The sequence below is a fragment of the Anas acuta genome, chromosome 29, assembly GCF_963932015.1.
Source record: "Anas acuta chromosome 29, bAnaAcu1.1, whole genome shotgun sequence".
NCBI classification, from domain to species: Eukaryota; Metazoa; Chordata; class Aves; order Anseriformes; family Anatidae; genus Anas; species Anas acuta.
Window position 1 is genome coordinate 1,248,355 of NC_089007.1, and position 25,514 is coordinate 1,273,868.

General features: G+C 57.4%; 1 protein-coding gene across 4 annotated transcripts; it reads left to right on the plus strand.

The window, feature by feature from the left end:
• Window positions 1-25,384, plus strand: SPATS2 (spermatogenesis associated serine rich 2). 4 transcript variants are annotated; one of them, XM_068663677.1, is made up of 13 exons: window positions 1-149; window positions 5,054-5,398; window positions 11,452-11,531; window positions 11,812-11,920; window positions 12,727-12,776; window positions 13,976-14,234; window positions 14,472-14,684; window positions 16,438-16,573; window positions 21,930-21,988; window positions 22,607-22,716; window positions 23,658-23,760; window positions 24,050-24,267; window positions 24,362-25,384. In XM_068663677.1, the coding sequence occupies exons 2-13, from the start codon at window positions 5,374-5,376 to the stop codon at window positions 24,638-24,640; spliced, it is 1,641 nt and encodes a 546-aa protein (XP_068519778.1). In that variant the 5' UTR covers window positions 1-149; window positions 5,054-5,373; the 3' UTR covers window positions 24,641-25,384. The 4 variants fall into 4 exon arrangements, with proteins under 4 accessions (XP_068519778.1, XP_068519779.1, XP_068519776.1 ...); XM_068663678.1 differs by having other exon boundaries at window positions 14,475-14,684; XM_068663675.1 differs by lacking the exons at window positions 1-149; window positions 5,054-5,398 and adding an exon at window positions 11,056-11,320.
• Window positions 25,385-25,514: the final 130 nt, after the last annotated feature.

Here is a 25,514-nt window from a genome sequence, read left to right on the forward strand (position 1 = left end):
GTCCCGATTGGCTGGCGCGGCCTGAGGGCTCCTGCCGGGCCGCGGCCCCCGCCCCCCGCCCCGGTGCGCGGCGGCGGCGGCGGCCTCAGGCCCGGGGGGGGCGGCGGCGGCGGGGCTGGGAGCGCCCGGAGCCCCCGGGGCCGCGGCCGGTGAGTGCGGGGCGGCCGGGAGGGGGTCGGAGGCCGGGGAGGGGGTGTCGGGGAGCGGCACCGGGGGCACCGGGAGCGGTGCAGGCCCCGGGGGGGGGGGGGGAAAGGGGGCACCGGGGGGGGCTCCCCGCGGCCCGGCCCTCAGCGCTGCTCCGCTTCCGGTTGGGGGGAGCGGGGGCGGAAGCTCCCCGTGCCCCCCGTACTCCTCGGCCACCTCCCGGTGCCTCCCGGTCCCCTTCCGGTCCCCCCCCGTCTCCCCGGTGCCCTCCCGGTGCCCCCCGGTTCTCCCCCGTTCCCCCCCATCCCTCCCTACTCCCCCTCTGCCCTCCCCGGCCTTCCCGTTTCCCGTCCCCGCTTCCTCTCCGGTGCCCCCCGGTCCCCTCCCGGTGCTCCCCGGTGCCCCCCGGTTCTCCCCCGTTTCCCCCCATCCTTCCCTGCCCCCCCTCTGCCCTCCCCATCCCTCCCGTTCCCCGTCCCCGGTTCCTCCCCGGTCCCCCCCGGTCTCCCCAGCCCCCTCCCGTTCCTCCCCGGTCCCCCCCCACTCTCCCTCATCCCTCCCCGGTGCCCCTCTGCCCCCCCCCAGCCCTCCCGTCCCCATTTCCTCCCAGTTCCCCCCAGTCCTCCCAGCCCAGCTCCGCTGCCCCCCATCCCGCAGGTGCCGTTTTTTATCCTCACCCCCCCACCAATCATCATCAGGGCCTGTTTTTAATTACACCCTCACGTTTCCCCTCGGGCCGCCAGACCCGAGCTTTTCGGTAAGAAAAGGGGCAAAAACGGCTCTCCGGGATCACGGCACCGGCCTGGCCCCGGGGGTGACGTCGGGGGAAGTTTTCGCCACTTTGGGGTGGGTTTTGAGAGCCGGCGTCTCCCTGCACGTGCTGCTGCTGCTGCTGCTGCTGCCTTCCCTTCCAAAACACTGCAATTTGTTCCTGTTTTTAGGTGATTTGGGTCAAAAGCGACTCCTGATCTGAAGGATGCGTTCAGCCTCTTAGAGGTGAAACGGTTCTTAACGGCGAAGCCGAGCCGGGATGTTGGGTGGTGCTGGGCATCGCTGAGACTCGAGCAGAAAGCTGGCACGGGCGGTCCTAAATAGCCAAAACACCTCAAAAGGACCCGGGGCGAGTTTTCCTGCAGCCCCGAGGGGCTTGGGGAAAAGGCAGGTGGGCTACGTGCCGAGCTCGGGGGCTGTGCACGGAAAGCCCCCCCCCAGCCCTCCAGCGCTTGGCCGGAGCCTTTCCCTCCTGCCTCGTGCCCGCGGTGCTGTGCAAAGCACCCAAAAAACCCGACAGCAGCCCCCCGGGGACGCTTTCTTTGGCCACCGAGCACGGAAACGCCGCGTTTATCGCGGGTCGGCACCGGGCGGGGTGCCGTGACGTCCTGGGAGCGGGCACGGGGCTGTTTTATCACCCCAAGTGCCCGGCCCTGCTTCCTTGTGCTGCCCCAGGAGGCCCAGCTCGCTCACGGAGGCGGGTGTGGGAGAGCTGCCGACGCTCGGTGTGAGGATTTAAACAACACAGGCAGCCGATTATCTCTGAAGTTAGGTGCTTGGTTCGTTCCTGCACAAAATAAGCGGCCTCAGGAAATACTAAAAAAAACAAACAAACCACCACCAAACCACCACAAAACCCCCGAGCCTCCAGAGTGAGATTAAGAAACCGTTTTATTCGGTCCTCTGCACCGCACGGCTTTACGATCCTTGGTGGTGGAGGCGGCTTCGGGAAGCTGCTGGTCCTGATTTGGGGGGAAAAAGCCCAAGAATTGGCCGTGTCGGGTTTGTTTGGTGTCGCTGGACGTCGTGCAGCGCGGGGTGATAACGCGGAGAAGTTGGCTCGAGGTGACCGAGGCCTCTGCTGCCCGGGAGAGGGGCACGGCTGTGGGTTGGCCTCTTGCAAATTGAACAGGAATTTGCTGAGGGGGAAACCAACAAAGCTGAGGCTCGGGGTTCCCACGCTGAGCACGTTCCTGGATTTTTGGTGGAAATGTTGATTTTTTTTGTGGGGTTGCGCCAAAAACTGAGCAAATTCCCCCCTCGCACCGCCGCCTTGCGGGGCTCCGGCACCGTCCTCCAGGCTCCCTGAAGATGGATTTCTGCTTGGGAGCGACGACACGTTGCAAGCAGAGCCACTGCTGCTGCTTAATGCGTTGTGTGCGCTCCCAGAGCCTCTTAACGAGCTCGATCACCAGGATTAAAATAGCGTGGCGAGGGACTGCTTAGCTCGGGAGCTAATTAGCCGGACGCTCCGCGCAGCGCCAGCCAGCCGGAGCCGGGTGCGAGGTGCACAGAGGGGCAGAGCCCTCCCGAGGAGCAGCTTTCTCCCCCCAGAACGCCGGATTTCTCACCAAAACCACCGTGGAGCAGCTCACAGCAACCCCCAGCCGCATTTCTCACCGCTAGTTTAATTTCCTTTCCGACAGGGAGCTGCCGAGTGCGGAAAGTTTACGGGAATGACCCGTCTAGACGGAGCAGGAGCAGCCCGGAAAGCTGATGCCATGGGCGGGGTGCTTTAGAATCGGTTCTCCTCTGCCGTGCTGGCTGGGAAATCGGGGAGGACGTTTCCCCACGCAGGTGGGACGTGTCGCTGCGTGCGTTTCCACGGCGGCTCGGGAGAGCTGCGCCGCGTCAGCTCGGCGAGGGGCCGGCCGCGGCGAGGGGCCGCAGCACCCGGGGGCTTCCTTTGCGCCCCGTCAGTGCTTTCCTTTCGCCCCGCAGGTCGGTTTCCTGCCGCCTCTTTGCTGCTCCTGCCCCGTTCCTGCAGCCCGACACGAGCTTGCCGTTGCCTTGGCTGCGGGCTCGAGGTGAGCCCTGCGGAGCTCGGGCTTGGGATGAATCCTCAGCCTTAATTACATCACCGAGGAGTGAGGATGTGCCCTTAGATCTTCGCCAGATCTGTCCGAGGCTGGTTTGTTTCCCCAGCCTTTTGCTTTGCCCCTTTTGTGCGGGGAAGGTTTAGTCTGGAGCTTGCCAAAGGCTGGTTCAGAAGCTGCCGGCTGCTGCTTGTTTTCCCCCCCAAGACTTAATTACCGCTCGTTTTTCCCCTTTGAAGTGGGTAAAAGTGTATTTCCTGGGTGATAAGGCGCAGTAACTTCAGACGGTCGGAGATCTCCTGATAACTTCTTCTCTGGCAACTCTTTTTACAGCTGCTTTCAGCCTTTGAATGACTGAAGCTTTGCTTTTCCTTTGCTTTTCGGGGCCGGGCACCCCAGCAGCCTGCAGGCGTCCCTTTCCTGAGCTGAGTTTGAGGGAGTTCACCTCTGGCAACACGGCGTTTTCTCCGTGTGCTCCCCTGCTCCCTCCTGGGTTAAAGCACCCCTTCTTTCCTTAAAAACAAACTCAAAAAGTGCAGTTACCAAGGAGGCTGCAACGCGTGGTTGCGGTTTGCGGTGCAGGTCGTTGCCTTCAGGTGCTTTAAAAACCCCGAGTGATGGGCACAGAGAGCGTGGAGCTGCGGTGCTCAGACCTCCGGTGCCCTGAGCTCCCCCCAGCCCCTCCTGGCCTCAGTGTGGGGCGCAGGACGCACCCGAGGCTCACAACCGGAGGCCGAGCGCTTCCTGCCCGTGGCCACAAGCAGCAAATTTAAACCTGGCCGGGCGCATGACCCGGTGCACATCAGCAGCACCCGGTGGCCTCGGCCTGTGCCGGCTTTCCCCGGGTGCCCCGTCTTCTGGCACGGGATTTCAGGCGGTGTCAGAGGTGCCGTTTGGTGTCCCGAGGCAGCAAAAGAGCTGATGCTGTTTAACTCCTTGGGCTGGAGCAGGCAAAGAATTTTTCTGCTTCCTTTTGTGCACCGGCAGCGAGCATCTGCGGCCTCTCCGTCCTGTGCTCAGCTTGCCAGGGTCGCTGGCCGGGAATAACTTCTGAGATCCCGTGTGTTTAAGAAAGGAAGGCTACGGGTACACGAAAACCCTATTTTTAAATTAAAATAGGCTCAGCGGGTCCCTGCTGGTGAGCCATGGGGCGGTGTTGCAGACCCCAGTGTCGGATGAGCGTCGCTGCGTTCCTCAGGCTCATAAACCGTGTCCTGGGGCCAGCCCTAAAAACTGATCCTGGCTGGGGTGGGTGGGAATTGAGCCTCTAATTGTTCCTGGAGCAAATTAGGTGTGTGTTCCTCTCTCGTCGTGTTCCCTGATGGTCCCACCAGCAGCGTACGAGGTCTCCCGACCGCTGCACGTTTGGTCCTTGGCCGTGTGCGCCTCGCAGCTTGGCACGGCCGGGCTGTGCCTTTCCCCCCTCGCCACGAAGGCAGGCGGGAGGCTTGGCGAGGAGGGGCTGCCTCCTTCCCGGGGCCGGGAAGCTCTCCATTGTTCCCTTACACCGAGCGCCCCGGTGTTCTTTGTTTAACCTGTCAGCGCCCTTGGCGTGCGCCTGCCCTCGCTGCTTCCCCCAGCTCCGCTCACCCTCGCAGGTGCAGATCCGCGCCCGTAACGCCGCGCAGAGCCGGCCCTGCAGCGTGGATTTCTGCTGAAACCAGCGGGGAAAACGAGTGAGCTCTGCCTGTGTTCACGGGAGAGATCTGAGGCTGCCGTGGCATCGAGCTCAGGATCCGTGCTCCCGGTCCCCGTCGGCTCTCAGCTCTTTGTGAGCCCGGTGGCTGTGCGGTGCTCTTTGGGCTCTGAGCCCCCCAAATCTCCCTGGCCATAAGGTTTGCCCGGCGTCCCGGGGTGCTGCAGGAGCTCCGAGTGAAGCCTGTTGAAACCCTGCGAGTCTGTAGGGAGCTTGGTGCTTTGTGTTTGATGTTGCTTCTGCAGCGCCGGGTACAAAACACACTTTTTTTTCCTCTGAAAAAGCATCAGCAGGATGATTTTGACAAGCTGAGAGACTTGGGGTACGCCTTTGGCTAGTTCAGCAGCAATTTCTTACTTCCTTTGTTGTGTTTTTTTTTTTTTTTCCTCCTTTTCCTACTCAGAACCCGAGAAGACCGACACCAACGGCTGCAGTCAGGCGTCGTGACAAGGAGCTGCTTTTCAGAGGAAGGAGCCGCGGTGCTCTGCTGGCCTGTCAGCGCGATTCTGACAACTCCAGACCCTGACTGCCCTCGCAGCTGGGATTTTGCCATCCCAAACCAGATATCTGCCGCTTCCCGCGCTGCAACAAGGCGGTGTGTGAATTGCAACTGCCAGCTACGGTACTCGAGGGCAAGGACTCTTTTTCTTTTTTATTTTCCTCTTTTTTTTCTATTTTTCCCCCCCGTCTTGTGTAGCTGGACGTTAGCGCAAACACGCCGAGATGTCTAAAAAGCAAAATCCGAAAGGTAAGATGCGTGCGGCTGCGGTGCAGTCAAAATGTCAATAAACAGCACGATTGATTCCGAAGTTATCAATTAGGGAAGGGGTTAATTGCTTTTGCTATGCTCCCTTCCAGGCTGCTAATGTCACTTGACAGCTTATTGTCACTCTCTTGGTGACACGGTGCAACCTGTTGGGTTTGCTGACATTTCTAGCAGCGTTTCAGGTGTCCAGCTGGACAGTTCTGATGTTAATATTGCCGCGCCTCCGCTGTCAGAAAGCAGGAGAGAAAGATTTTCAGCGGCTGAGGAGTTGCAGAGCCAAACTTATTATTTTTTCCCCTCCTCCCTGGGGTCCCCAGCGGCGGCGGTGCGAGGCTTCCCCTCCCCGGCGTGGTGTCGGGGCGGCTGTGGGATTAAATCTGCCGAGCTTCACCCCGTCCCCTTCCTTTGCCGTTGCACGTTAAGAGGCAAAGCTGCACCGAGCAGCTTATTTCAGCGAGGGATCTCAGCTGCCACACGTGAAGCATTAATTCCAGGGAGTGCGGGGAGGGGTGGAGGGTTACGAGTTTCTTTTTATTTGAGCCGACTGCTAATTAATAATTTAAGGCGCACGGGTTTGACAATTCGTGTCCTCTGCCTCAGGAGGAGAGCTTTTGTTCTCTGTAGATTTCCTTTCTCCGAGCAGCTTTGGCGTAGCAGCGGTGCCTACCTGAGGAGCCCTGCTGTCCTCTGACAGCTAGACCCGGGCATGATTTGAAGCAATTAGCAGCAGTTATGGAAATTACAGCGCGGGGTGATTCTTGAACGGGTTTTAAAATGCTGGATCTGTGGCTGTGCTTTCGGAAGCCTCGGTACGAGTCGTAACCAAATTGCCTTTTCCCAGCTGCTGGACGTGGAGCCCGGCAGTTGCTGGTGCTGAGCACACGGGGAGTGAAAATGCTCCTTGGGGGGCAGGGAGGAATTATTGCAGCCGGGCAGGGCAAGGGAAGAAGGCTCTGGGAGACTGCTGGGGAGGGACAGGGAGAGCTGCTGCCGTGCTGGGCCCGGCTTTGGGGTGCTCCTTTGCTGCTCACGGGGTCAGCGTGGTGCTGTGGTGTTTCCCAGCCCTCTGTGAGGGCCTGGGTTTGGCCAGGTGAGGAACGCCTCTTCGGTTCCTCTTTTTGCTGAAGGCAAAGCAAAAGCCGTGTGCTGCGTAAGAGAGGGCCGGAGAGAGGTGTTGAGAGGTGCAGAGCAAGGGAGAGCCGTGGTAAATAACGCAGCAGTTTTGAAACCGAATCAGGAGCCCGCCTGCTGCTGCTGCTGCCTAGAAGAGCCCCGGCCCTTTGTGAACCCCTCAACTAATCAGGAGGGAAAATGCTTCAGCCTGCAGCCCAGGCGTGAAATCAGCCCCGTTCCAAACCCGTGTGCGCACCCACGTGCAGCTCCATCCCCTGGGCTGCGCCGGACGGCTCCTCTCAGCCCTCACCCACTCGGTAAGGGGCGATTCAGAAATTCGGAGGGCAGGTAGTGTCCGTGATGCCAGACTGCTCGATAAATATTTTTCCAGCGTCTGGGAGATTCGTTGGCTTAGTGATCCGCGGTTCCCAGCGCTTCTCTTCCCCCCCCTCCCAGTGCCAAGCGAGCGTGTTCCCTCTCATCCCCCTCCCGACTCGATTAATTGATTTGAGTGAAAGCAGCACCGGGCTCGGGAATGACTGCTGACCCCGGGATACAAAGCAATCACATAAATCTTGTTCCCGGACATCAGCCCGCGGCTGTAGGCGTGCCAGGTGCCTGAACCGAGCGGCGCTCGCGCTCCTGCTCATCTGGATGCGTCACGGAGCCGTTTCGACGGATGAGAAATCGCCCTGCGTGAGTTTCGGAGAGGGGAAAGGTCTCTGGGATCAGTCGCTGGCAAAGGAGGTTTCAGCCAGAGCAGCGGGGAGCCTGCACGGCGGAGTGAGGAGTTCCCTTTGAATCCTTTCATCTCCCCCTTTGTTTACCCGCACGGCACTCGAGGAGGAGCCGTTTGGCACAACCCGGCTGTGCTGGCTGCTCGCTGTGTGCTCAGCCCCTGCCTGGAGGACTTGGGGCAGGACCCACGGAGCAGGAGATCTCCACGCCGCTTGGAGTCGTGCAGGGAACACACGGAGCTGGACGTGGAGCGTGTTCTGTAACCCCATAAATCCCATCCCGGCTTGTGAGGGGCTGATGCCGGGAGCCCGTGGGGGCTCTGGCCGCATCCCTCCGTCTCCAGGTTCAATTTGATTTTTCCATCCCCTGCGTGCGGATGGGAGCCAGCTGGGGAAGGGCAGCGCGGGCAGGCTCCCCAAAACTGCCCCACTGCCTTGCTCCACGTGCTGAAAGCAGAGGCGCTGCCTGGCCTCCTGCTCGGAGAGCTGCCCCACAGCGAGTTCAGCCTGTTGCAGGCGAACTTTGCTTTAATTCCTCGTTCAATTTTCCCCCTCTTCCAAGCCATCAGGCACCCGTGGCCCTGCAGGTGGGATGCAGCCTGCGTTGGTGCGTCACGGCGTCCTGCTTCTGCTGGGCTTGGACCTCTGGCAGCCTGTCCCCCCTCTCAGGGGGGAGATCTCGGGGTTGCAGGTCCCCCTTGTGGCCCCGATCACTTTCCTGTGTCAGGTTTGGACTCAAAGGCTGCGTGCATGCTTGGGCCTGTCAAACAGATCTGAAAAACTAAGCGGGGTTTCTTGCCTAGCAAAACCCTGCCGTGCAGCTGCCACCTCCTCGGGCTGCCTTTGCATCGCGTGGGGCTCTCTTTGGGCACTGAAATAGTTTCCACGGCAGCTGCTGGAGGCACCAAGCCCCGGTTTTTGAGTGGACCCTGGCAGCGAGCGATGATGGAGGCTGAGCAAGGGGAGTTCATGGGCCAAGCACAGCCCCTCGCGTGGCTCCATGCGTTTTGGTGGCAGGGAGGGCTCGCAGATGCGCACGGTGGTGCCGTTTGTTCTCCTGGATCGTAAGAACAGGCAGAGCTAGCTGTCAAGTCCCGCAGGAGACCTCATTTTTCTTTTGTTCTGCATTCCTGTAAAGCACGGCGTTAATTTCTACCCAGCAGGTGCTGGAACACTCTTAGTTTTACTCAATTCCTGCGTTGGTTCTGTGTATTTTTTTCTGATGTCAACAAAACGTATCGGTGGCAGCGCAGCATCCCGGAGTGATCCCAGCACACCTGCGGGTGTTGATTCCACCCCGGTTTCGTGCTTACTGCCCTCAAATTCACGGGGAGAGAGCTTAGCGTTGGTTCCTCTGCCTGTTAGCAGGAGCTGTGCCACGTGAACAAAGAGCAGGGCGCAGGGACGGAGTTTGTAAGGAAAAGCAGCAAACTCCGGGCTGCCAGCCCTGAGCTGTGGAGCTCGAAGTGCAACGCCTGGAGCCTGGGAGCAGCGGAACCACAAACAGCTCCCATGGACGTGATCTTTTAAACAGCGTTTCTTTCGGAAGTCCTGATTTACCCATGTTTTTGGGTATTTTCATCTACGGATACGCCTGAAAGAGCAGGCCGATGGAGCGAAGGCGTTCTACCTCGCCCTGAGCAGGAGGATGCTTCAGGTGCTTCATGTTCCGTGTCAGAGCTGTGCCTGGCAGAGCCGGCGTGGTTACCACCGACCTGAGAAGCCACAGACCCCATAAATGTTTCCCAATTTAACCAAATCTCAGCTGCACTCCAGGCAGCGATGCTGGGGCTCCATGAGCCCGGCGTCGCTTGGAGCGGGGCTTTCGGTGCTGCCGTAGCAAGGAGGCGTCGGGGGGGCCACCACACTTGGCCCGTGTCTTCCCCAGGCTGTTCTGTTCCCTGGCTGCCAAGAAGCAGAGCTTTCTGAGGGTGTAGTTGTAATTCTTGCACGTGTCTCGTGCAGGAAGGGCTAATTAGCAGAGTTACAGGAGGAGCAGCCTGGAAGAAGCCGGCAGTGTGATGTTGGGTAGGGCGGATTCCTCCTGGTACCCTCGGTGTTCCTGTTGAGGAGGAACGATCAGGCCGATAAATAGCACTGAAACGCAGCCGTAAATGATGGGGGATGAATGATCTCTTGCCACCCCGTTTTCCTGGAGGATACAGCTGGGAACACAGAGGCAATTAAGGCCGTTAGCGTCACCTCTGGAGTTTATCACATCAAATCACCGGGGTGGCACCGCGTGGTGCCGGCTTCGATGAGCACAGCTCAGCCCGAGCAGCGGAGAGCCTCGGCACGTCGGGCACAGTCAGAGCCCTGGCGGTGCTGAGGGGCTTTCTGTCCCCACTAAGATGTTAATTCCCCAAATCCCGGAGCCACCGGTGGCAGCCAGGATGGTGTCGGCGAGGATGTGAGCGCTTTAAATTCTGCCCGCTCTTGCAAGTAGCCGCTACCACGAGAGACCCGAGCGCCAGCAGCCCTTTTAATGATGCCTGGCAGTGCTCCTGGGCAATATCAAATGTATACGGCGTAGTCTCCGTTGCATAATTTTTGCATGATAAACGTTTTCTCACCAAGGAGGACTCGGGCCGTGGCGGAGCGACGGGGAGCTGGAGAGGCAGCTGGGAGCACAGCGCTGACAGGTCCGGTGCCCTGGAAGACCGAGTGCAAATGGAGATGTGGGAGGGATGGGATTGAGAATGTGCTGCTGGGGGGAGCCAAGCTTCATCTTCCCTGGCACCTGGGTCCTCGGTGGCCGCTCTGCGAGGAGGGTTCTGAAAAAAGATTGCAAATCCTCACTCGGCGATGGGAATCTGAAGGCCATTTACAAGATTAAGGGCTGCAAAGTTGGGAGCTCAAACTCCTGCGAGCTCCGGAAACTTGAGAAAATCTTGCTCATGGGGCTGCCGCGGGTGAGGATGGAGCGGGGAAGAATTTAACCGTTCATCTGTAGCCTTAATAAGAGCCTGACCTTTCCATCATGCTCACAATTCTGTCACTGTATTTGGAGGCATCGCGGTTTAAATGCTACATCAATGTCTGGGAACCGCGGGAGTCAATGGTGTGTCTCAACGCCGCGTACGAGTTATTTAGGGGAGGTGAGGGAAGGAACGTGAATCAGCAGCTGGGAACAGCGGGCTGGGCTACGGCACAGGGCAGTGACCGGGCGAGCTGCCCTGTCCCCGCCGGTGGCCCTGTCCCCGGGCAGTCCCCGGAGCCACCGAGCGGTGGCACCTGCAGGAACCCGGCTGAGGAGCTCGGCACGAGGACCCCGGCCTCATGTCCAAGCTGGTGCCCTCGTAGGAAATCTGCCCTCAGTGCTGTGTGCATGGGAAGGCCCTGGGAAGGGCTGCAGGGGCTTGGAGCAGGAGGTGGGGGTGCTGGGGTGCCCACCTGTGATCTATTTTGTCCCTTTTTTGTAGCAAACCTGAACTCTGGGCTGCGCAGACCTTTGGCAGCCAAATCAAGCGTGGTTCTGGGATCCCAGCCCCTCGTGGTGATCTCTCGCAGCAGGGCCCGCAGATTTCGGCGACCTTTGCTCACTGGCAGGGAGCAGAGCTGTTGGCGATGGCTGCCTCAATTACGGGTCTCTTTTGGCAAATAAGCATTACCTTGGAGATCGCAGCTGGCGGGGAGCGCGAGCGGCTGAATCTTCAACCCCATTTATCAGGCTGCTTGCCATTTGTACCTCCAGGTGGAGGAAATTGGTGAGCGCGCTGCTCCAAGGCTCTCGCGCTGAGGCTGTCATTAACTCTTTATTACTGGGCTCAGTAAAAGATTAATGCAGAAACGGGGGGGGTGGAAATGGTCGGCTTCAGCGAGATTCTCTCGCGGGCCAGCCCTGCTGGGGCTTGCGTTTGTTGGCTCGCGGCTCTGCCCCGTGGTTGGTTTCAGAGTTTTATTGGCTTCCTGAGGTCAGCGGGGCGTTGGCACGCCGGGTGTAGCCGGGATTACTTCGTGGCACCCCGGCTGGCGAAACAGAACCTGGTCCTGGAGCGAGGCTGGGACGTCACGGCCGGTTACCCTCCGGTAACAGGAGCGGCCCACGGATGCTGTGCGTCTGTAGGATTTCAGCGTCCTCCCCAGCAAGGCAGGCAGCCGGGGCTGACCTCGCTTCGTCTCCCTCCAAACGCCTCCTGGTGCCTGCTGTTCAGAAGACAGCCTCCCTCTCCTTTGTCTTCACAGATCCGTCTGGGTTTATTTTTGATGTGCAGTCCAACACCGTGATGGCCCAAGGAGGAACCTTTGAAAACATGAAGGAGAAGGTAAATGTGTCTGCTGAGACCTGAACTCGCCACGTGCTGTGGAAGAGCTCGTGAGCGCTGTATCTTTATCTGCTCTCGGAGGTGAAATATGCTTCTGTCTGGGAGCTAACTGCAGTTCTGTCAAAAGCAAAATTTTATTCAGGCTAAATCGTCCCGGCACATTAAAGTTTTATAAGGAAGTCATCAGTTAAGGGTTTCAGACTGCTTGCAGAAGGGTCGCTGCAGGCACAGCGCGGGGTAAAGCGGATGGTTTACGTGTCACCTCTTCCCTTCCCTCCAGATCAGCGCAGTGCGTGCCATCGTCCCCAACAGGAGCAACAACGAGATTGTCCTCGTGCTGCAGCACTTCGACAACTGCGTGGACAGAACGGTGCAGGCCTTCATGGAAGGTAACCGCCGCGGGTTTCTTGGCTGGCTTTGTGGCCTCGGGACTCGGAGCTGCCCTGTCTGTGGACCTTTTTTGGGAAGCGGTGGTGCTCGTGCAGCTGGGGCTGTGTGTAAGCGCCCCAGCTGGCAGGGAGCTCTCGGAGCTTCCCAGCACGCCCAAGTACAAGCTCTGCACAAAGGCGAGCAGCAGCCAATTCCTTCCCAATTTCTGGTGGTGTTTGTCCATCCGGGGGTCAAGGCAGAGAGAAGTACTCGACAGCTCGTTAGGTAATGGGTGTTAGGTGTGCAATCACAGAAACTCTTGCTCGTGTGTGCAAAACCAGGCATGCCTTCAGCTTCCAGAGTTGCTGCCTGTGCTTTGTGCTGTGTTAGCTGGGTTTTGTGACCCTGCTGGTGATGCTGCCCCTCGCTTTGCTGCTCTTGTTGCTGTGCTGACCAGCACAGACAGCCACACCGAACCCATGGAGGCTTTGGGCATCCTGAGCTGGAGTCCCTGGCAGAGAAATCCAGCAGGTGTCTGTCCCTGAGCTCAGAACTGCTCCTGCAGGGCTCTGAACACCCAAACCTGTGCTGTGACAGAGCCGAAGCGAGGATGTTTGTCTGGAAACAGCTGGCCTGTGTACTAAGGGTGTAGTCCTCTTCGGGCCAGAGCAAAAACGAAACCGATCCTTTTGTTACGTCAGCCAAGAGAACTGAAACTGCTGGGTGCAGGAAGTGTCACGGCTGCTGCCAGGTGTGGAGGTGCTTCCACGTGAAAGGGCTGGACGCAGGTGCTTTGTCAGCTGCTCACCTCTGCTTTTTGTTTTAGGCAATGCCAGTGAAGTACTGAAAGAGTGGACTGTAACAGGCAAAAAAAAGGTAATGCCTTTAAATATACTTTACTAAGGTATTTATCTCCTCTTTTATTTTTATTTTTTTTGAGGATGAGGGAGAGCATAAATCCAGGCTGCAGAGAACAGCAAGCATTCCTCATAATTTCAATGAGAAAAGAAAGCAGAGAACAAATGCGTATATTGATGGTAGCAGAGCAGACTCCCCGAGACGATCACTAGGTTTTCAGGTGCCTCACCATTCAGGGCGATGATTTACACGGTAACTTCAGTGCAAGTTGTAAACATCATCGTCTCACCCCATTTGCATTCGATTTAGTTGTCAGGCACATTGTGGTGGGTGCAGCAACGGAAAAAAAGCTTCGAGACTTACTGCCCTAGCGATAGCTTTTATTCTGCTGACCCTCCGCAGGACCCCTAATCCACACTCCCAGCCCCACGCTGAAGTAAATCTTTCTCAGGTCCCTTTATTTCCACAGAGCTCTGTAATTCACTGTTCGGATAGTCGTGCAGTTCCATTTTTCATCGGTAACCTTTGGAGCTGAACAGTTGCATTTAATGCTGAGGTCTGTGGAAATATATTTCTGTGTCATGTAAGCTTCCTCGCCTGTTTTGCCTAGTTCTCTGCTCAGACCCCTGTGAAACGGTTAAATAAAGATTTGCAAAGTTCCGGGACTTGATATTATAATGTCTAAATCCACCAGGGCAAGAATCAAATCATAATTATTCAGAAGGGCTCCTTTGAATTCTTGAAAAGCACCAGAATGAAACAGGGAGGGAGAAACTGCGACTGCACAGCCACGTGCTGGGAAACGAGGGAATTTTTGTCAGAGCGAGGACTGGAATAAAAGAAAGTTCTGCCTGGCTGCCGCAGAAAGCCCTGGGAGCTCCCCCCGAGAGGCACGGGGCTGCTGCGGGTTGTGGCCCCAAATCTCTCCCGTTGCCCATCGGTTACGCAGCCTTGGTCTCGCTGGCGCACCGCCAGAGAGGATAACGCATTCGTGTCGCGTTAATGCCCCCGTATCTGTCCTCATTGTGGAATAAATCCCTCCGACTGTTAATAGGATCAACAGCCAGGCTGGCCGAAAAAGCACTTAATTCAGCTACTTCCAGCCAGTAAGCATAAGCTTAATTTTCCCTTTAGGAATTAAGCTTAACGTGGGTTTTTTTGTTTTTATTTTTTTTTCTTTTTTTCCCCCCTTTGTGGCGCGGATGCCTAATCCTCAGAACAAGAAGAAGAAAACCAAACCGAAACCGCAACCCGAGCCGAGCCCTGGCCTCGCAGACCCCGGGAAATTGGTGCCCACTGAAGAGGAGCCGTCGGCGGACTCGGAGCAGGGTGGAATTAACGGTTACCATGTGAACGGCTGCGCCCACGACACCGAGTCTGTGGACTCGCTCAGCGAACGTTTGGATGCGCTCTCGGTTGATGCCAGGGAGCTGGAGGATTGCGAGGCTGCCGCGCCAGCCATGCCTGATAGAACAGGTCAGTCTCTGTGGGGTGCCGCAGGAGACGGGCACCGAGCGTTCAAAGAGCAGAGGGCTGCCTCCTGCCCGTTGGGTTCCTTTGTTTCGGGTCAGCTCTGGGTGCCAAGCTCTTTGGACGGCTCTTCAGGAGCGAGCAGCTCGCCTCGGTTTCTGCTTTCTGCTCGCTGTCGTAGAGGCGGTCAGGGCTCTGCTGTCCTCCTCGCGTTCCCCTGTAAACGAGTGTGCTTTTCTACAGCAGTGCCTGAGCTAGAGAATGGAATAGCAGGCTTTGACACAAAATCGCTCACCATGCATCCTTCCCAGAGCCCTTCATCTCTTAGACAGCGGCCTGAGCAGAGGAGCGCTAGCAGGTCTCTGTCCAGATCCACGGCGAGCACCTCGGCTCCTGCCTGCCCGCCCGGAGCGCGGCTGGACGACGTTCCCGTCTCACCTGCCAACAAGAAGCTCGGTAAGGCCCTGGGGGGGCTGCACCCGCTCTGGTGCCACGGCAGGTTGCTGCTGGCCAAATTCTCACCACCTCTTCCGCGGTGTCGCTGGCAGATAGCGGTGAGGCGTGCTGGACTTTGATTTTAATGCAAGCTAACGTGCTGCGTATTATCTGGCCACCGACTCGCACTCTTCTCCTCTTCTCCCCTGTGCACAGTGGGGAATCTTGACAGCAGTTTAGCTGTAGTGCCCGGGGCAGCAAACCCATGTGTGTGTGAGAAGCCGGGGAGGAGGCAGCCAGTCTCGCTGCATACGTTTAGCCCATTCTTCTGCGTGCTCCCTCACCGAGCCTTTAGGTTGTTTCTCATCTTTTGTGAGAATTTGTCACAAGGCCAGGAGTTTGGTCCAGCCCCGTTACAAGAAGTGACAGCCTCCTTCCACCACATTTTTTTTTTCTCTTTTTGAGTGCTTTCTCCACAGCTGAGTTCTTACAATAACAAGGGGGGACAGGAAGGACCTCAGAGACCCCGATTGTGCTGGCAGTTGTTATACTTAGCGCGGTGAGACGCGGTGGTGGTGGTTCACCTTGGTGCTGCACGCCCAAGCTGTAATGAGCAGTTGTTAATGGAGCTTGGCAGGGGGCAACTGCGCTCCGGCAAGCTGCGGAGGGCTCGGGCAAGGTGCTGCGCCCTGATGGCGAGCTGGGACACAGAGACTAACCCTGGCAGCAGAGAGCCAATCCTCTCATCTCCTGGGCTGAGGAAATAACCTTCTGTGCAGATTTAATTTTAGCTCCCGAGACACTTCTCTTCCCCAAGCAAAGAGCCGTTTCACTCAGTGATGCTGTGTGCTGGTCTTGGGAGCAGAATTTGCTTCCCTTGTTTCCTGTCCCTAACGCATGTGAGAAAAATCTCAATTTTTTCAGACAGGGTCTTCTGTGAAGCTATTTTATTCGTGATTGCAATGGCAAGCGTCCTGCAAGCAGGAGCATGCAGTAGTTTATCATAACCTTATATTATTCCCTATTACCCAACACCTGAGTTCTCCCATTTCCTCCTTGGCTGAGTACTACAGGTTCACAACCTACTCGACGCACTTCTATACCTTATATTAATTTGACCAACTGTTAATTTCTCCTTTTCCTTTTCTTTTTCCTTCTTCTCTCGTGACTAGAGGGCCCGTGATTTTTGTTTTTACTGATTTTGTGCTGCTCATCCTGTTGTTCTTAGCTATCCTTATTTTGGGACAGTGGGACCTTCCCCTTATCTGCTTAATGTAACTCCCCACTGCTGTGCCACACAATCACTGTTGGATATGCAAGGTTAGTGGAATTTTCCACTGCAAAAACACCTTCTGTTGCAAAAACACCACTTTGTTTCTCACACATGGAAGCGACTCAGAGATGCATTTGGTTTAAGTACGGCGGTAGGACAAGGAGTAATGGCTTTAAATTAAAAGAGGGTAGGCTTAGATTAGATATAAGGAAGAAATTCTATGACTCTCGTCATGTATTTGAAAATGTGGAGGGACATCTCTGCCCATCTCTGCCCACTGAAGGAAATTCCACAAGCTCTGGAAGCTCTTTCCTAAGCAGGAAAATCTCTAGGGCCGCCCCTGCTGAACCTAGTGCCTTTATGCTGGGGAAGGAAATTTTTAAAACCCAGCAGTGCACGGTGTTAAAATAAGAGGGAAAGCCATCTCTTGATTTATCCCTGGTGGGAGGATTTAGCAGTATGATTGACACGGCTGTTTGAGCTCTCCCTGTCTCTTGGTAGGTTCTAATATTGAAAAATCAGTGAAGGATCTCCAGCGCTGCACCGTTTCACTGGCTCGGTACCGGGTTGTGGTGAAAGAGGAAATGGATGCTTCCATTAAGAAGATGAAGCAGGTCTTTGCTGAACTGCAGAGCAGGTAAGTAAAATGTAGGAACGGATCCAGATGTTGAGGATTAAGATCAATGGGTTTGGGATAGGACTTCAGCTTTCCAGTCAGCCTAATGGCATGCTGGTGTTTGCCTTGCTGCCCAAGCGCCGTTCTTCAGCGTCTGAGAGCTCAGCATGTTGTAAAGAATAAGCTGGAGTCTAAAGTCCTGTGCTCTGCAATTTTTAGAAGCCTTCTTTGCAGGCAGCTCTGCCGGGCCTGCGTTTGAGCTGTCATCCCCCTCGTGCAGCAGGAGGCTAAAACACCTTCGAGGCTTCGGTGTATCCGTCCAGGTCCTTGGCGATCTTTGGCACTGCTTTTGGCCGAGAGTTAACCTGGCACCATAAAGCCATTTTAGACACAGATAAGGCAAGGAACTCTCCAGATAACTGCTGTCTGCTAGGTGCTGGAAGGACAGGTGTTGGGAGCAAAGAGTGCGGCAGCTTGCGTCTTTTTCAAAACAAACATTTATATTTGACGTCTTCAAATGAGGGTTCAATAGAACGTGGAAGAGCAGGATCCTTCCGAAGGCATAAATACACATCAAGGATCATTCTGTAGAGCGTTACTTCTCCCTTTTTAAACCAAGCTTTTAATACTGGGCATGATGTTCCCTACGTGTGTAATCAGGTCTTTTTAATGAACGTTTTCATTGTTTTGGGTAAGTGCTTTGAGGTGATATTCCAAAAGTCCTAACAGCAGATGCACTTGCTGTCCTGGCTGACTGAGTGTATTAGTGAGAAGTTGTTCTTCTTGGTTATACAAACATGATGGCTTTTGGTGGAGGAATATTCATAAGAAACTGCACAGAGAGTTCTCCTTGCCTGGAGTGAGTAATATTTGACAAGTAACTAAACCGCTGCTATCACGCCGAAGGATTAGAGACTTGGCAGCCTTGCAAATCTGTGTCAAAAGCTATCTGTGTCTGTAAACTCTGTGGCCTCAGAGGCAAGAGTGTTTAGTGGTAGTGATGTAAAGATTGCCGAATTCTGAAGCCCTTCAGCGAACTTGGTTGTTCAGCCTGGGCTTTTTTTTTTTCTCCTCCGTGTACTTGTGTTGAACTTTGCTACCAGGAAGTGCTCTCCTGGAGCAGAATGCTGCCCGTGCATTTAAATTCAGCATGTGCTAAAAATAGTGACGAAGAGTGTTTAAGGAAGACTTTTGAACTCAACAAAAGAGGGGAGAGGGAGAGGGAGAGGCAGGGTTGGCGGTGTCTGCGTGCCCTCCCCCCCGTTTTGATGCTTTCCACACTTGTGGTCTCCGAGCCCAAGTTGGACGAGGAGCTCCCAGCCCCTCTCGTGCTCTGGAAAAGCTGTGGCAGGAGGGGATTTTCCCTGCTGATGGCTGAGAGATTTGTAGCCCTAACTCGGGTGTGTTCATATTCCTATCAGCCCCTGCTGATAGTGGCTGAGGCCGATTCAGCGTTGCCACCGCACGCAGTGAGTTTTGGTAGGTTTTGTCAGCCTCCCAACCTTACAACGTCACTAAAAACCTCCCTTGCTTCGGAAAATGTCATTCTGCTGGTTACCGTGCCCGGCTCTGTATCAGCAATCCTCGCCCTTTGGCTTTGTGTTATCACCTGTAGGGCTTGCTCCACGTTCGGCGAGGTTAAAGACCCAAGTCCAGACCCGCGGCGCTGCTCACACAGGGCGGGCGGGCGAAGCAGGACGCGCGGTTCCGGGAGCCGGCCTGGCACGGGGCCACCGGGAGCCTTTTCCCCTGGCACAGGGCCACCAGGAGCCTTCTGACAAACGCCCAGCAAGGCACCGGCCCCACACAGCCCATAGGCAGCCCCTCTGCAGCCGGGGCATTCAGGAAAGATTCACCGTCCTTTTCCCACAAGTGATGCAGCTGCCGGTGAGCTGAGACGTCATTTGTTCCGTCACAGCTTTCTTTTTTTCTCTCTCCCCCCCCCCCCTCCTGACCCAGAGAACAATTAGTGGATTTTAAAACCCCGTGGCATAGGATGAGATCCAGCAGTTAAATCCTCTTGCTGAATCACCGCTCCGGCTGGCGTCCTACCAAAGGCAAACCTGATTTAAAGGCAGGTTTGTTCCTCTGAAACAGGAAACATGAGAAGCAAAGTGCGGACCGTTCCAGCTCGTGTGTGTGTCACAGACGCACCTCGGGTGTCCTTTTATCCAGCGAGGGCTCCGGGCTTCAGCCCCTCTCCAGAAACACGCCGTGGTCAGGCCTGCACCAAGGCCAGGCACACGACACATCTCTGAGATCCACCCCGAGGGGCAGGGGTGGGTTTCCTGCGGTGCGAGGATTTCTCATGCAATCATAGAGTGGTTTGGGTTTAAAGGACCTCAGAGCCCCTCTGATCCCAAGCCCCTGCCATGGACGGGACCCCTCCCATGGACCTGCCCCCAGCCCCATCCAGCCTGGCCTTGGGCACTGCTGGGGATGGGGCACCCACAGCTCCTCGGGGCACCCAGTTGCAGTGCCTCGCCACCCTCAGAGTGAAGAATTTCTTCCTTTTATCTAATGTAAACCTGCCCTCTTTTACTTCAAAGCCATTACTCCTTTTCCTATCACCCCACCCCCTTACAGAGCCCCTCCCCAGCTTTCCTGCAGCCCTCTGGGCTGGGGACGATGGGGTAACCTGAACGAGGGAGTCCTGACAGTTCCCAATTCCCAGAATATTTTTCCTGCAGGAAAAATATTTCCTTCTGACAGGGAAAGCAAATCAGAGCCCCCCAAGCCTTTAGGGTGGGGTGGGTGAGCTCAGCGCTGCACACCGAGGTGGGCACGGGGCCGAGAGCTCCTCTCCTGGCGGCTGGGTCTGAGCCGAGCACTCGGCTTTATTTCATCTTCGGCAGCTCCCGGTTCAGCTGCCGCCCCTCTTTCTTCCTGGTGCACCTCAGCTCCCTTTCTTCGAGCCCAGCCCTTCTGGCAGAGGCAGGTTTGTGTTCCTGTCCCGGGACAGAGCAGCGCGGAGCTGGGGGCAGGCGGTTGGGGCAGCGGGGAGCTGAAGCCCTGGGGGGGGCTTCTCGGGATGGAAGAGAGCCGGGGGCTGCTCCGAGTCACTCGTCACGCAAAGCTTGGGCTGAGCAACTTGACCTCTGTTCCTCAGCCAGCCCAACTGTAAAATTGGGTAAAGGCCTCCAGCTGAGCTCTGCTGAGTAAATTAAATTACAAAGGGACGCGGGCTGGAAGCTGTGCCGGGGTGCGTGTGGGTCTGCCTGCGGGAGGAAGCCCAAACCAGCCCCGGTAACGCAGGCGCTGGCTCTGAGGGAGCGATGTGTGCTCAGGGAGGAGATGTTTATGGGGTGGGGAGCGTGGCCAGGCTGTTCCTGCACCCCGTTAATCGTCGTGGCCGCACTCGCACCCTTTCAGCTGCAGCTCCAGGGGATTCCTGTGGTGATGTGGCCCCGGGCAGGCACCGGGGGCATCTCCCTGGACCCTGCCCCTGCTTCTGCCGTTGTGGAGCCAGGTTCGAGCTGCGCTGGGGACGGCTGGAAACAAGGTGAAGCCTTATTAGCGGAGCTTTTGACACGCGCTGTTGTATTTGCGCAGTTGGGCTGAGAGTGCCTGACCTGGATCAGGCCCCTGCTGTGCTACGAGCAGGAACAATTCCTGCCCTGAAAAGGCAGATGGACAGAGCGATAAATCAACAGAAGCCGCCAAATGTCAAAGCTGCTGTTCAGAGGGAATTGTTTAAATTGATCTCGCTTCCATCCTCTCTGACATGCAGAGGAGCGGGAGCCGCGGCTCGAGTTTGCATTTCAGCTGCCCTGTGGGTTCCCTTTCAGGCAGCCGCTAAAATAAATACTCTTCCCATCTTCAGGCAAACCTTTTCTCGCTGCAAAAGCCCGTGGCCTGCGCTGAAGGGCTGCCCCTGTGCTTTGCTGATATCGCCCTCGGTCTAATTCGGTGTCTGCACTGCAAGCAGCGGAAAGCTCACGCGTGCACGGCGGGCTCTGCCGTCACAGCGCCGTTCCCTCGCCCTCTCCCATCCCTCTCTGGGATGGGGGAGAGACTGAGAAGGAAATGAAAGGCTGCGGGTTGAGACAGAGACAGTTTGTTAGGACAAGAAAGGAAAATAATAATGGTAATAGTACTACTGCTAATAATGTGCACAAACGAGTGATGCACCATGCCATTGCTCACCACCTGGTCCCCCTAACCCAGCCAACCCCCCCGTATTAATTCCCAGCCTGACCCCATAAGGTACGGAATGCCCCTTTGGCCAATTTGGGGTCAGCTGTCCTGGGTCTGTTGCCCCCCCAGCTCCTCGCTGCACTCCCAGCCCGCTGGCAGGACAGCGAGGAGCTGAAACGTCCTTGGCTCGGTGTGAGCACCGCTCTGCCACAATTAAAACATCGGGGTGTTATCAAGGCTGTTCTCATCCTGAATCCCAAACACAGCACCGTAACAGCTGCTAGGGGGAAATTAACTCCACTGGTGTTTCCTCTCCTGTTGTAACCCCGGTCCCCTGGTGGGACTGGAGCCCTCCTCTTCAGGCTGCGAGCAGCGGTGTTGCAGAGCTCCCTGCCCTGCCCCGCCGTGCTGCCAGGCTCTCGGTTGCCCAAACGTGCTGAATTTGGGAGCTGCACGGCTCTGCTCGCACAAAGGCTGCTGCTGTGACACCCGGGGGAATCACGGTCTCGTGGCAACGGACACGCTCGAGGCACGCGGAGCCTCCTGGCGAGGGGCGATGCTTCGCTGTGACCCCCTGGGTGCTCCCACCCTGGGTGAAAAACCCTGGGGCAGTAAGAGGTGGGTGGTGGGCACTGCTCCCGGGTCAGCCCCGCAGCCCTTTGGGATCGGCAGCGTGCGCCCTGCCGTGAAGTGGGGCAGAGCACCCGAGCTGGGCTTTCTGGACACTTTTCTAGGTTTAATTAACTACCGAGGGTGTAAGAGTGAAGCAGTGCAACCAGGTGGCTTCACAGAGCCTGCTGTGGGGGAAGAGGTGCCCGAATACCCAGAGCCGTGGATCCCATCCTGCCCTGCTGGTCGGTGCCCTGAGCAACTCTCCCACGAGCTGTGCCCTCGCTTTGCTCTGTTTAAGTCCAGCAGAGCGCGGCTCCACCAGCGGCACGGCTGCCTTTGCACGGCACCTCTGCCCTTGCCAAGTGGCTCTGACTTTACCGGAGTAAGGTGACCACGCACCCAGCTGAATTTGGGGAAGGCAGCGCCGTGCAGAGCAAGTTTTGTGCCAGCAGAGCCTGCGGCACCGCTCGGAACAAAGCCGGGCTGGCGGCGGGCTCCTGCTGCCCTCTGTTGGTCTCCGCTCGCTGGCCGACAAACCCAGAAACCGCCACCGCTGCGCCTCTGCCGTAGGATCTGGTGTCCCCTTTGTTTGGTACTAAATCCTTTTCCTTTCTCTGTTTTTCCCCAGCCTTATGGATCGCGAGGTGGCGTTGCTGGCTGAAATGGACAAAGTGAAAGCAGAAGCAAGTAAGGCTCCAGCTTTATTCCGGCACCCGGCGAGCTGTGGGTGCTGCTGCGCCCTAAAGAGGCAGCCCCCCAAGGAGCAGATTTTGATTTATTTCCTGCTCACATCATTCTGAATACGGAGTGTGCTGCGCAGCCAGAACTTACCCCGTACCTTGAGCTATCTGAGCAGATTGTTTGCTCCCTGACAAGGGTCACAGCCTGTATGCTCTGTGCCCCCGTTAGAGGGGGGGTGAGCTGCACCCTTCTGACCATTGCTGAGCACTTTGGCATTTTGGGCAGCTGGAACGGGCTCTGTCAGCCTGCCTGGTGCCGTTAGGAAGCTCCACGGGGACACGGCACCAGCCCCCTGAGTCCAGGAGGCCCCGGGGAAGTAGTTAACATGGGGAGAGGAGCGAGGCAAAGCTGCTAAAGCTGCGTGTCGTGCCCGGCTCCGAGTCAGCTCCCAGCTCAGGTTCCGTCTGCGTCTGGAGACGCGAATGGCTGCGGCGGGGGGAGCTGGGGCTGCTCTGCAGCTGGCACGGGGCTGTCCGTGGGGGCTGTGGGGCACCTGCTGCTTACCAATAAGGGGCTGGGGCTGCTCCGGTGTCGGCGTGGCCTGAGCTGCGATCTGTTCTGCAGTGGAAATCCTGGTGAGCCGACAGAGGAAGGCCGAGGCCCTGAAGAAGATGACTGAGGTGGCGGTGCGCATGTCGGAGGAGCAGCTGGTCGAGCTCAGAGCTGACATAAAGGTGAGCTCCCCGCTCTGCTCCTGTCTGATCTAACCTAGTCCTACTCTCGCCCAAACACAGTACACTTCTTTTGTGTTCTTGATGCTTCTGGGTGCAGTTCTGTGTTGTGTGCAAGGCTTTCCTGCTCTCCGTAGTGTCCAAACGCGTCACCAGCGCTCTGCGTCCTGCTGTCTGCAGCCACGCAGCAGGGCCTGGGACCCTGCATCCCAAATCTTCACTCTTAGCACATTCTGTGTTCTAAAATACTAACTTCAGCCAACAAACGACCATCCAAACATTAACCCCGGTGCGTGCAGTTCAACCTTCAGCCATTGTGAACTGGCACAGGGGCCGGGAACGTGGCCAAGCTGCAGCTTTGTCCTCGGAGCAGTAGTGAAAACCTCCCGCTGGTGCAGGCTGACCTCTGCCTTTCCACCTAGCTCGGAGAGCCTGCCTGCTGTGCATGAGTTGCTTTTATATTCTGTAAAACACTTCTGCTCGCCGGCACACCAGCTCCTGTCACAAGAGGTCAGTGCGAAGTTGCGTGAAGGATCAATTAAACTCCAGCTTGAAAACCGAGCTGCTGTCACCTCTGTTCTCCTGCAGCACTCGCCCCTGTAGCAGGATTAGTGCAGCCGAGGAACCTGTTGCCTCTCAGCATCCAGAGCAGAGGCCTGCACGGCGCTGGCTGTGGACTGGAGCTGCTGTGAGGCTGTAGCTGGGCTCCCGGGGCCTGAGGAAGGCTGCTTGTGCAGAGGAGGAAGTCGTGCAGGACAAAAATCTGTTCCTTGGTTTCCTTAAGTCCTTGCAGCCACCTGCCTTCTCAGCTGAGGCTTTTCAAGCAGCTCAGATACCCGTTACCAGGCCAAAACAGGAGAGCTTTGTCTCCATCTCCCATTCCTGTGCTCTGTAACTCGGTGCCCAGGCTGAATTAACGCGTGTTCTCTGTCTTTTCTCTGAAGCACTTCGTGAGCGAGAGGAAGTACGACGAGGAGCTGGGCAGGGTGGCGCGGTTCACCTGCGATCTGGACGTGCTGAAGAAGAGCATCGCCTCCTTCGGGCAAGGTGAGCGGGCTGGGAGCCACCAAAACTGCACGTCTGTCCCCAAAATTTAACAGTGAGAGAGGAGTCAGCTGCGGGACAGCCCTCCCTTGCCTGGGGCTCTGTTCTCCTTCCCTTCCCCGTGAGCTGTGCCCCTTTAGGGTCCCCACAACTGAAGATTAATCTTGCCACAAAAGGCTCTGTTCCTGTTCAAGCCTTCGGCTCCAGCCCCGAGCTGCCCCAGCAGCAGCTGGGGGGCGAGTGGTTGGGTTCCCGCATGCAGAAGGTGAATTTTGGGGTATTTCTCTTCCAGTTTCTCATCCAAAGAACAGCTACTCCACCCGCTCCCGGTGCAGCTCTGTCACGGCCGTGTCCCTGAGCAGTCCCAGCGAGCCCCCCGCTCCCTCCAGCCCCGCCTGTGCCTCTGCCTCCGCCTCGAGCCTTACCGCAGCGAGCAAGAAACCCTCGGCCCCTGCAGAGGCAGCAGTGCTGGGGGCCACCAGCAGCCGCCCCCCCCAGCCTCCCCGAGAGGTACCCGCACCCCCAGGGCGGCTCCCTCTGTTTTGGGGGCACCGGAGCTGCCCCCGTCCGCCCTCGCTCACCCTCCCACCCTTTTCCCTTCCAGGCTGCCCCGGGGAACAGGCGCCCAGGAGCCAGTTTCAGGTCCCAAGGCCAGCGCCACCCCGGTCCCCCCGCCGCCACCGGGAGACCCAGCGGGAACCGACACCGGAACGGGCCGGGCCAGGCGCACGGAAAGCATCAGAACCCCCCGGGGGGCCAGCCCCTGGGCAGCCCCCGCCGGCCGCAGCCCCCGGAGCCCGGCCCCGTCCCCCCCAGCACGCACAGCGCGGGGCTGCCCCAGCGCAAGCCCCGAGCCAGCCGCCAGGAGGGAGCCAGCTCCTGAGGGCACCGCGCTCTCCCCTGCGGTCCGGCGAGGGAGCGAGACTGTAGGAAGCTCCCAGCTAGAGTTGATAACGAAGGAAAGTTTACACTTCTCTGTTCTCATGCCACGGTTCGGTTGTTTTTTTTCTTTTCCTTCTCATCCCCTTTTCTCCCCCCCCCCTTGTTGTCTGCCGTGTTCTCACGCCTGTGCTGCGCTGTCCCCCTGTGTTCAGCCCTCCCCACGCTCCCCTTTCTTTCACCTTTTCCTTTCCCCTCCGTAAATCCCTGTGGCTCCGACCCCACCATCGGCGGGGGGGGGCCCCCAACACAGCCCCCAGCCTCTTTTTATGTTTCCTGTGTGCCACCACTGGGGGATCACCTCGGAGGAGCCCGTGGCAGCCCTGGCCTCGTGCTGGCAATGAGGCTGAGCGCTGCGAAACGGGGGCTGGAGGTGGTTTTGGGGGAGCCAGGGGCTGCATTTTGGGGGGTCTGGCAGAAATCCAGACCCCTGCCTTCAGGGCATGAGGGGGGGGACGCGCACCCAGCGTTTGCACCCTTCGCTCCTCTCTCTTCTTGTTATGTTTGGGGGAAAATCTGTTCATTTTTTTCACTTCCCCCCTTCTCGCCTTCCCCTTCCTTCTGCGGCCTCTGTCCCTAAATTAAATTTATAGCAATATCAATTAGCAGAGCTAATCCTAGGCGATGCCAGGTGGGAAGCGCGACGGGTCCTCCTTTAGCCTTGTTCGAATAAAGACGTTCACGTTCACCGCCGCCGTCCGTGCCGTGCTACCGAGGACGGGCCCCTGTGCCCCCTCCCTCCCCATTGCAGCAGAATGGAGCCAGTCCCACCTCGGGGGGGCTTTACCGGGGCAAGGGGTGGTGCCGGGGGGGCTCTG

Excerpts from the sequence above, each read along its gene's own strand:
- SPATS2 (XM_068663675.1), top strand. The coding sequence starts at position 11,071 with ATGGTCGGCTTCAGCGAGATTCTCTCGCGGGCCAGCCCTGCTGGGGCT. Across the intron at positions 14,685-16,437 it reads ACCTGCCAACAAGAAGCTCG|GTTCTAATATTGAAAAATCA; the intron begins GTAAGGCCCTGG and ends GTCTCTTGGTAG. Across the intron at positions 23,761-24,049 it reads CATCGCCTCCTTCGGGCAAG|TTTCTCATCCAAAGAACAGC; the intron begins GTGAGCGGGCTG and ends TTTCTCTTCCAG.